The sequence below is a fragment of the Oncorhynchus mykiss genome, chromosome 9, assembly GCF_013265735.2.
Source record: "Oncorhynchus mykiss isolate Arlee chromosome 9, USDA_OmykA_1.1, whole genome shotgun sequence".
In the NCBI taxonomy this organism is placed as follows: Eukaryota; Metazoa; Chordata; class Actinopteri; order Salmoniformes; family Salmonidae; genus Oncorhynchus; species Oncorhynchus mykiss.
In genome coordinates, this window is record NC_048573.1 from 60,079,234 (window position 1) to 60,090,050 (window position 10,817).

Genomic DNA, 10,817 nt, shown 5'->3' on the forward strand with positions numbered 1-10,817 from the left:
TTTTTGATTTGTTAAAAAAGTTTGTAATATCCAATAAATGTCGTTCCACTTCATGATTGTGTCCCACTTGTTGTTGATTCTTCACAAAAAAATACAGTTTTATATCTTTATGTTTGAAGCCTCAAATGTGGTAAAAGGTCGCAAAGTTCAAGGGGGCCGAATACTTTCGCGAGGCACTGTAGCAGAGGGTTGTATAGGGCTTGATAAACCTGCATGTGTAAAGCTAGAGTTGGTTCCCATTCAATCAAGTTCAACTGAACGCTTCCAGAATATCGATTGCGTGATATTTAGATGTTGTCCAGTTTTGCCCCTCGCTCAAGTCATCAGAATGATTAAACTAAACTAGTTACCCATTCGTGACCTGTTTGTATTTTTTTTAAATGCCTAGCTTCGTGTGGACACCATTGAGAAAACAATGTTTTTTAAAATATATTTTATAATTGTATTATTCCTATATTCCTCAAGCTTTTGAGTTCTGTGTAAGCAGGTATTTTAAGCCTGAAAATAATTCGAGTTAACTTTGAATGTCCTAATATTGGCCAAACATATAATGTAGATTTTTGAAAATATATGTTTTATACATTGAATGTGTTTGGTCTGTCCTTGGACACCTTGTTCGGCACAATAGCTGGATAAGTATAACCCCTTGCTAGAAATACTCCTATTCATACGTTGTTTTATGTGCATTTGGTAACCATGATGGTTGCTATGGTCTTTTTGGTACGAGGGAACACCTAGAGAGGAATGTGTGAAATATAACGCGTATGTTTCTAACTCCAAAACGATGATTTAAAATATAACCAAGTCATTCGTGTAATCTAAAATTGTTTTATTGTTTATCATTATTACTAGAATAATTATTTAAAACCTTGTTATCCAACGCATGATCGCCAAGAATGGACAAAGGGATCATTAGGACTACACTTCCCAGGATACGTGGTGTTTGTGATGTCACAATGAGTATATATGGTTACACCGTGGCGTTCTTTATTCTATTGTTACATTGTAACAAACCGGGGCAGAGGCGAGGAAAAGGAGGACGTCAATCGGATAAAATTCTGTAACATTTTGACATTTCTGTACCAAATAAGGCGAGGGGGGATAACGGCCATTATACGTGAAGAAAAACGACGTTGGGCCGATTGAAACCGCTCTAGAAAAGAAAGGATAAACGAATACAGATGTCAGCGGATGCTCTTCCAATGCAAGCATTTAAAGGCTCAAACCTGGAAGATAAGGCATCCGGCAGTTATCTCCCTTTTTTTTTTTTTTTTTACAATTTAGCAGAAAATAATGTCAATAGCCTAATAAATGTTAACTAAACTTGACGTCCTTCTTTCCCACCGTCTGCCCCGGCTATACAGGATTGCTACGTCAAAGTTAAATGGAACATACACTCCTGGAAGCGACCATACATACATTTCATTTATGTGGTCCAATATCTGCTTGAAGCCGGTGTAGCCTACAAATGCAGAAATAAGCATTCATACTGAACAAATTAACAGTTGTACTTAAAAACAATCGTTAGCCTAACATTACATCTCGAAAGAAAGAAGCTAAAACTGTCAGGGAAAAATATTTGGAAAATATCTAAAATAGGGCGTTACAAGATCCATGAACAATCCTCCGCGAATACAAGGAACGTTCAGCCGTTGATCGGGAGAAGAGGATCCTTTTTCTGCTTAAGGTAAGGAAGGCACTTGGGTTTAACGTTTCATGAGCCTGGACAGTTTGCCATTGTATGTTAGTGATGGGGGTGAGGTGGTATGCTGGAGAGACGGGGTCTTTAGAGGCTCATATGTCTGACAATTAGATTTAGCTACATTATTTCCTACTGCACCTAGTCTGTCGATCTTCAGGTCATTTACAAAATATATATTGTTGTCGTTTTCGGCACTCAGACGTTTTTAAGGTTTGTTAGAAGCACGTAGTAGACTGTGCGTATCTTTAGGACGCTCCTACAAATTATATTGCACGCAGTCAGGAATTTTGGAAACAGGGCACAGTTTCTGCAGTAGCCTACCAAACAATATGCCTATAGGCTAGTCTTCTTTTACTCTTATAATTGTAGAAGATTGAGTCTAGCCTATGCACATTATTGTCATTCCCGATACTAGAATAGTCTATGCTACTTTAATTTGGTTAAATTGGATTAGGTCATCATCATGAGATGTGTCAGTTATTTTTTCTGATCGCCATTACTGCAACCTGGTGGTTTAATGCCAGGCTAAATAATGTACAGATGTATCGAACAGCTTTTGTTTTATTAGGCCTACCAGCTAGCTCACAGTATGAAAACCAAGGCCTGATACATTGTTCTCTGTATGTAATAGGCTAGCCATTAACTGATGTTGGCTGTCTGGCCACCCTCTTGGTTGTGATTAACCTGCATGGTTGTAATTGTATCAGTCAAATCTTTTTGTGACGTTTGCAATAACCACAGTATGTTTTGTGTAGCAGATTGGTGCTGCCTCCTGTAAGGTAATTCTGTGACAGGTAATATGTAACGTGTAATATCCATATAACAATTTTCCACTGTAAAAGACAAATGGAGACACATTTACTTGCAATGCAATCTCTATATGTAGTAATGAATGGGCTAGCTTCCACTGAAACTTAAACAGAGAAGCGATTTGTTGCAGTCCAGCATTTTCCATAGGGCCATAAAATCACATCTGAATTCTAACGGTTGGTTTTAACCTCATGGGATGGGATGCTATTTATATGATAGTGAAGATCATTGAAACCATGAAAGGGTCACAAAGATGTATAGAGGGAGTCTGTCCAAATGTCTCAGCATGGCCTTATTTGACACTCTGCTGTTGCCAGAGCCACCTCCTGTCCCTGGCATCAAAATCCTCTGCTATTGAAGGGGCCCGCTATGTTTTATAGGAAAAGCTAAAGGGACATAAGGCTGCCTATCTAGAGAACAGCTAGTTTGTCTTTCCGTTCATGTAAACCTCTAGTTAGCTGCTTTCCTAGTTGCCATGGTGATTATTTTCCAGACTCAAATGATTTGGAAGCAGGATTTTCATGAGGGAGAGAGTGATGGGGGCAAGAATACAGATAAAAGGAGAGTGAGACCACACCAAAAACTTGATGTCACTCTGTTGTGGTATGAGGAATCGATCCACGGCCCAGAGACGTGCTCTGGGGATTCTTCTTAATCTACTGTAGGCTATTTAGAATGTACTTACAACCTTGCAGATCCAGATTTGATTGAATTAACATATGTTTATAAACAGTTACAGTGAGATTTATATAATATTTGGATATTCAGATAGCGTCATAGGATGTACAGTTGAAGTCAGAAGTTTATATACACCATAGCCAAATACATTTAAACTCAGTTTTTCACAATTCCTGACATTTAATCCTAGTAAAAAATTCCCTGTCTTCGGTCAGTTAGGATCACCACTTCATTTTAAGAATGTGAAATGTTAGAATAATAGAAGAGAGAATGATTTATTTCAGGTTTTATTTCTTTCATCACATTCCCAGTGGGTCAGAAGTTTAAATACACTCAATTAGTATTTGGTAGCATTGCCTTAAACAATTGAAACTTGGGTCATATGTTTCAGGTAGCCTTCCACAAGCTTCCCACAATAAGTTGGGTGAATTGTGTCCCATTCCTCCTGACAGAGCTGGTGTAACTGAGTCAGGTTTGTAGGGCTCCTTGCTCGCACACACTTTTTCAGTTCTGCCCACAAATTTTCTATAGGATGGAGGTCAGGGCTTTGTGATGGCCACTCCAATACATTGACTTTGTTGTCCTTAAGCCATTTTGCCACAACTTGGAGGTATGCTTGGGGTCATTGTCCATTTGGAAGACCCATTTGTGACCAAGCTTTAACATCTTGACTGATGTCTTGAGATGTTGTTTCAATATCCACATCATTTTCCTGCCTCATGATGCCATCTATTTTGTGAAGTGCACCAGTCCCTTCTGCAGCAAAGCACCCCCACAACATGATGCTGCCACCCCTGTGCTTCACGGTTGGGATGGTGATCTTCGGCTTGCAAGCCTCCCCTTTTTCCTCCAAACATAGCGATGGTCATAATGGCCAAACAGTTCTACTTTTGTTTCATCAGACCAGAGGACATTTCTCCAAAAAGTACGATCTTTGTTCCCATATGCAGTTGCAAACTGTAGTCTGGCTTTTTTTGTGGCGGTTTTGGAGCAGTGGCTTCTTCCTTGCTGAGCGGCCTTTCAGGTTATGTCGTTATAGGACTCGTTTTACTGTGGATATAGATACTTTTGTACCTGTTTCCTCCAGCATCTTCACAAGGTCGTTTACTGTTGTTCTGGGATTGATTTGCACCTTTCGCACCAAAGTACCTTCATTTCTAGGAGACAGAAGGCGTCTCCTTCCTGAGCGGTATGAGGGCCGCATGGTCCCATGGTGTTTATACTTACGTACTACTGTTTGTACAGATGCACGTGGTACCTTCAGGCATTTGGAAATTGCTCCCAAGGATGAACCAGACTTGTGGAGGTCTACAATATTTTTTCTGAGGTCTTGGCTGATTTCCACAGGTACACCTCCAATTGACTCAAATGATGTCAATTAGCCAATAAGAAGCTTCTAAAGCCATGACATCATTTTCTGGAATTTTCCAAACTGATTAAAAGCACAGTCAACTTAGTGTATGTAAACTTCTGACCCACTAGAATTGTGATACTGTGAATTATAAGTTAAATAATCTGTCTGTAAACAATTGTTGGAAAAATTACTTGTAGATGTTTTAACCGACTTGCCAAAACTGTAGTTTATTAACAAGAAATTTGTGGAGTGGTTGAAAATGAGTTTTAATGACCTAAGTGTATGTACATTTTCGACTTCAACTGTATGTATTATTATTATGCCTACTGTCTAATTCTCAAATGCCTTGGCTTGATGAAAGTCTTATGTTATACGCCTCACTCACCTTCGCTATTGTATTCATGAAGTCTTTCCATTGGTGTACCTACGCATGTGCCAGACTGATACACTCTCTCTCTCTTTGTGACGACTGCCAACCGCCTGTCTCTGACCATAAGTTTGTCTGTCTCTCCACCTTCAGACGCCAAGTTTCCATGGAGGCAGTTTCATCTCTCAGCCTCAAGCGAAGATTCGAGGAGGTGGACAGTGGCTCTCCCTACTCTACGCCCAAGGACTCAGACGATGATATCTCCAGCAGTGACAGCGCTGACAGCTGTGATAGCCTCAACCCCCCCTCCAGTACTGCACTCATACGTAAGGGCTAGGCTACGGTAAAACCTGCAGTACTTGTTGGCTAAGTTACTCGCCAAAGACTTGTAGGCCAATGTAGGCCTACTGACTGCACTAGGCAAATAGTTAGCAAAATGAAAAGTGAATTTCAAGTCCAGCTAAAATAGGCTTGGTGTTAAAGTGTATGGTGGAATATTACTCTATAATAACCCTTCTACTATCTGTGGTTATAACCTGTTTATGGAAACTGGTCATCCACCCTTACCCTTTTCTCTTCCCTGTTCTTTTCTCCTCCTCCTTCCCTACCCAGCGACCTCCATCCTAAGATGTCACAAGCCCTCTCCAGGCCGGAAGCGGGTGCGGTTTGATGTGGTGACGGTGTACTACTTCCCCAGGCAGCAGGGCTTCACCAGCGTGCCCAGCCAGGGAGGCAGTTCCCTGGGCATGGCACGCCACCACTGCTCCATCCGCAGCTACACCCTGGGAGAGTTTGCCTGCGAGCAGGAGACCAGTCACCGCCACGCCCTGCGCCAACACCTCCGCCAGGAGAAGCTCAACGCTCGCAAGATGAAGGTGAGGTCAAACATGGATATTTAGTTACATTTTAAAGGACCTGGGTTTAATTGGGTTTAAATGAGAAATCCCTGTTCAGATTAGAATCATAATTTGGATGCATGCACATTTAACTTTACAATTGCATAAATCATGTGTTGATATCAATGGAAGATTTGAACTAAAACTTGAGTTATGTGCATGCATCTCCAGTCAGAATTCCATCCTTAGTGAGCTTTGTATGTGTGATTGTTTGTCTTAATGTTCTGCATGTATTCTGTATTCACCCCATCACCTCCAGCTGACACGCAATGGTACGGTGGAGTGTGCCCAGGCTGACCTGCTGACCCTCGACAATGTATCAGACGATGACCTTGACGTGGAGGGGGTGGAGGTGGATGACTGCTTCTTCCTGCAGCCACTGCCCACCAAACGGCGCCGCGCTCTCCTCAGGGCTTCTGGTAATGCCCGCATAGATGCCCGGGAGAAGGCTGAGCTACGGACCATCAGGCTGTCCAGGGAGGAGTGTGGCTGTGACTGCCGTTTCTACTGTGACCCCCGCCACTGTGGCTGCAGCCAGGCTGGCATCAAGTGCCAGGTGTGTGTTTGTGCGTGAGATGTATTTGTGTAAATTTGGCATAGGCTATGCTGCAGCAAATGTAGGCCTACCTCACAATATTGTTTTTTATCATGATGAGATAGATGATACATATATTGTGAAGTGCGCTCCATACTGAGATGCGCTGTCTGTCCCCACCCTGAGCGTTGATGATTGATCATGCAGATAGCAGAGAGGAGGCTGTAGAGAAGACATCACATATCATTTAACAGTTCCATTTCACGTCATGCTGTTCATAGAAATAATGTATTAGAATTTCCCGGTTTCTCACAGTTATTTATCCCGGGAAAAGGGAGTAGGTTTGGGTGGGAAATCTTGGTATGCTGGTTCCTGCTTTTCAACCCGAGTACAGGTGGCAGCATTAGTATTAAGATGAACAGGAAATCAATGCCTTACAGACATATAATATTCAGTAAAATACACTATAACTGCATATATTATCTCTATTTCCACATATGTTCTCTTCCCAGGTGGACAGGATGTCTTTCCCCTGTGGCTGCTCTCGGGACGGCTGTAGGAACTCGGCGGGCCGCATCGAATTCAATCCTCTGCGCGTGCGAACACACTACCTGCACACCATCATGAAGCTGGACCTGGAGAAGAGGAGGCTGCTGGGGCAGAGGTCGGGTGTTGGGGAGCAGTATGAAGAGTCTGACCTGCTCTCCTCCCCCTCCTCCACCAGGCCTCCCTCCCCAGACCCTGACCTGTCCACAGGGGCCCAAGAGTTAGAGACAGAGGAGAGAGAGGTCCAGATGGTCCTGGAGGCTCAGGACCTCCTGACTGAGCAGGCCTGCCTGGAGCGGGAGAACGAGATCGCCGTGCTCCACCTGCAAAGTGCCGAGGAGCAGGAGAGGATGAGGGAGGAAGAGGAAGAGGAGGAGGCGCAGAGGGGCAGGGGGGGAGCAGGTAGCCTGGGGGAGCAGGCTCTGTGCCTCCTGCCTGGGGCCCTGCAGGGGGAGCTGTCTGGGGAGCCTGGGGTGGGGGTTGGGGTGGAGGGGGTCCCTATCTCCCTCCTCCAGGGCCCATTCCCTACTGGGGCTACCCTGCTCTGCATCACAGAGAACCAGGAGGGAAATTGGGAGGGGGAAGGGGACAACCCCCGTGGTGGCCTCAAAGACCCGGCCTCCTCCCTGCTATACTACCAGTTAGGTCCCATGGAGAACGAGCCGTTTGAGGAGTCTCAGCCTTTGGAGGAGGAGGAGGAGGAGGAGGAGGAGTGTGTAGATAAAGAACCAGGGGGAGGAGAGGAGCAAGACAGGGTGGCGCATAGAGGTATTACCTGCGGGCAGGATGAGGGCGAGTTTTCGCCTCCGGTGGCTCTGTGCTCAGAGAATGGCGTGGGGGCTGAGGAGGCTAAGGAGGTACCTTTCAGCCCCCAGCAGAGCTCCTCAGAAGGGCAGTGTCAGGAAGTGGCCTGTCTGGCCACAGGAGATATGTACCCACCACTGCCCCCTGAGGTTTAGTACTAGCACCTCTGCAGATGTTTTGCACAATAGCTTTATTCTGAGCTGAATAAACCCTACACTACATGGATACACAGTGTAGTTATCAAAAATGAGTATGATGTTACAGGTTAGAATTCATAATAATAACCATCATTACTACGATAATCGATTTGAAAAAAATGAGCAGTTCCATTAAAAAGTAGTGGAGGGAAACTCATCCTGAAAGCACACACAGATCTTTCCCTGCAGCAGTACTGTCGTTTCAGTTATATGTCAATGAAATACTCTTATTTTAAAGGAGTGGAGATCATGGGATCTGTCCCAAATGGCACCCTTTTCCCTTTTATAGTGCACTACTTTAGACCGGGCCCATAGGGCTCTGATCAAAAGTAGTGCACTATGTAGGGAATATGGTGCCATTTGGCAGCCATGTTGGCCTTAACGAAATAAATTACATGTTTGTGTGGGAGGTGTAATTGAGTCATTGAGAACTAAGTTGTGTTGTTTTTAGTTCCCGGCACCACAAAGAGACAATGTGGTGGTGTGATCATTAACATTGGCTCTGGGCCTTTTCATTTAAAAAATGTTTTTAACCTTTATTTAACTAGGCAAGTCAGTTAAGAACTAATTCTTATTTACAATGACGGCCTACCGGGGAACAGTGGGTTCCTGCCTGGGTCAGGGGCAGACCTTGTCAACTCGGGGATTCGATCCAGCAACCTTTTGGTTACTGGCCCAACGCTCTAACCACTAGGCTACCTGCCGCCCCTCAAGGGAGCATTTCAGAATCATTCAGTGATTCGAGTGGCTTGATTAAATACGGGAAAGGGGGATACCCAGTCAGTTGTACAACTGAAAGGAGGTGGGGTTAAGAAGAATATGTGTGTGCCCTGTTCTATACTGTAGACCGATAAAATAAACAACAGTTGTGTTTAAAAAAGAGTGAGTATTTAGTGAGCATTGTAAACGTCACGTTAGTCTGGTACACTTCTTACAGCTGTTCGTTTGGAAGCTAAATTAGGGCCACTGGTAGTATCTATTCCCCACCTCCCCCTCTGACTGAGAATAGACCTAAAAAACAATCCTGGATATACTTGTTTTTGGTGTACTGTATAAGAGTTTGCAATGGGCAAGGCAGAGCTGAAAGAGCTGCTTGTATGATCTATATGCACTTTGTGGTCAATTAGCATAGGCACAGGGTGATATGGGCCCCTTTCTGCATTGGGGCAAAATGGTAAAACATTTGTTAAAATCAGAAGGTTTGCACCGGCTTCTCTTTCTAAATAGCGTCTCTCCAGGTATACCTATCTTAGACCTCTCACGCAAGCACAGTTTATTTATTAAAAGACAGTTGACCTATAATAGTAACCATTACAATGTTATAGTGATATATTACACTTCGTCTTTGTAAAATTGTGATGCTGTTGATATTGAGCGCAAGAAGTCTTTGATCTCTGTTTTATGCACGACTGAAAGAAACCCGTCTTTGTTTTTAGTTAGCATGTCAGATCATCGTACAGGTGGTCAGAGTCCATGTGAGGATGGGACAGAATAGACCTCATGTAATGAGTCTGTAGGGGCAAAGCTCTACACTGTAAAAACAAATCTAGTTCTTTCAACTAATTATTAGTATTAAGTAACTGGTTCCACAGCTGTTTCTGTGTTTATCTTTTGTTCCACGTGGTACCTGAACCCCAACAAATGTAATATACAACGCTTTTATCATACAATATTTTCAATTGACATATTTGACACAAGTTGAAATACATGATTATATTGTGCATGTTCATTCACACAGTAATTCATATTCAACATGGCCTCAGCTGGGATTGAAAATTACAACCTCTTGGTGCACGGAATTCTAATCTACCTGCTACACCACCTTGTCTGTCACAATGACTGATGTTTTGCTACACCACCTTGTCTGTCACAATGACTGATGTTTTGCTACACCACCTTGTCTGTCACAATGACTGATGTTTTGCTACACCACCTTGTCTGTCACAATGACTGATGTTTTGCTACACCACCTTGTCTGTCACAATGACTGATGTTTTGCTACACCTTGCACTTCAAAGTAAATCTCAGTTGAAATAAAAACCTGTATTTATTATAGTGATTATGGAGTAATATTAAAACAGAGTAATACACCGCACCAGCATTAGACAACTATACAGAAAAAAATACAATTGCTGAAATAACTAAATCAAATCAATGGTGAGAGAATAGTCAGATTAACTGATAATTGACATAGATATGGTGGTGTAGCAGGGAGATCGGATTGTCATGATCCAAGAGGTTGTGAGTTCAAATCTCAGGTGAGGACATATTGAATAATAATTCATTTATAAATGTACATGCATAATGTTGAATATGTACATTGAAAACATTGTATGTGAAAAGTACTGTGTGTGTGTAACCAGTTGCACAGATGTTTTTAGTTAACATGCCCAAATAACAATTTATAGTTGAATGAACAAATGAGAGTTGAGCCAACACATTTTAAATGGACAGAATGTTTTGCCCAGATTTTCTTTAAGTTTGGGCCAACATTTTTTTTTAGTTCCTGTAACACTTGGACCAAAAAAGTTGAGTAAACAAAAGAACGGCTATGGAACCAGTTGAAGTTGGAAGTTTACATACACTTAGGTTGGAGTCATTAAAACTCGTTTTTCAACCACTCCACAAATTTCTTGTAAACAAACTATAGTTTTGGCAAGTTGGTTAGGACATCTACTTTGTGCATGACACAAGTAATATTTCCAACAATTGTTTACAGACAGATTATTTCACTTATAATTCACTGTATCACAATTCCGGTGGGTCAGAAGTTTACATACACTAAGTTGACTGTGCCTTTAAACAGCTTGGAAAATTCCAGAAAATGATGTCATGGCTTCAGACGGTTTTGACAGGCTAATTGACATAATTTGAGTCAATTGGAGGTGTACCTGTGGATGTATGTACTTTTGTGCGAAAGGTGCAAAT

The 10,817-nt window shown here is 42.6% G+C and overlaps 1 protein-coding gene across 1 annotated transcript; it reads left to right on the forward strand.

Annotated features, from left to right (window-relative positions):
• Positions 1 to 54: 54 nt before the first annotated feature.
• LOC110532564 (cysteine/serine-rich nuclear protein 2) lies at positions 55 to 8,769 on the forward strand. The gene is made up of 5 exons (XM_021616566.2): positions 55 to 1,687; positions 5,065 to 5,237; positions 5,524 to 5,786; positions 6,067 to 6,363; positions 6,855 to 8,769. The coding sequence occupies exons 2-5, from the start codon at positions 5,078 to 5,080 to the stop codon at positions 7,845 to 7,847; spliced, it is 1,713 nt and encodes a 570-aa protein (XP_021472241.2). The 5' UTR covers positions 55 to 1,687; positions 5,065 to 5,077; the 3' UTR covers positions 7,848 to 8,769.
• Positions 8,770 to 10,817: the final 2,048 nt, after the last annotated feature.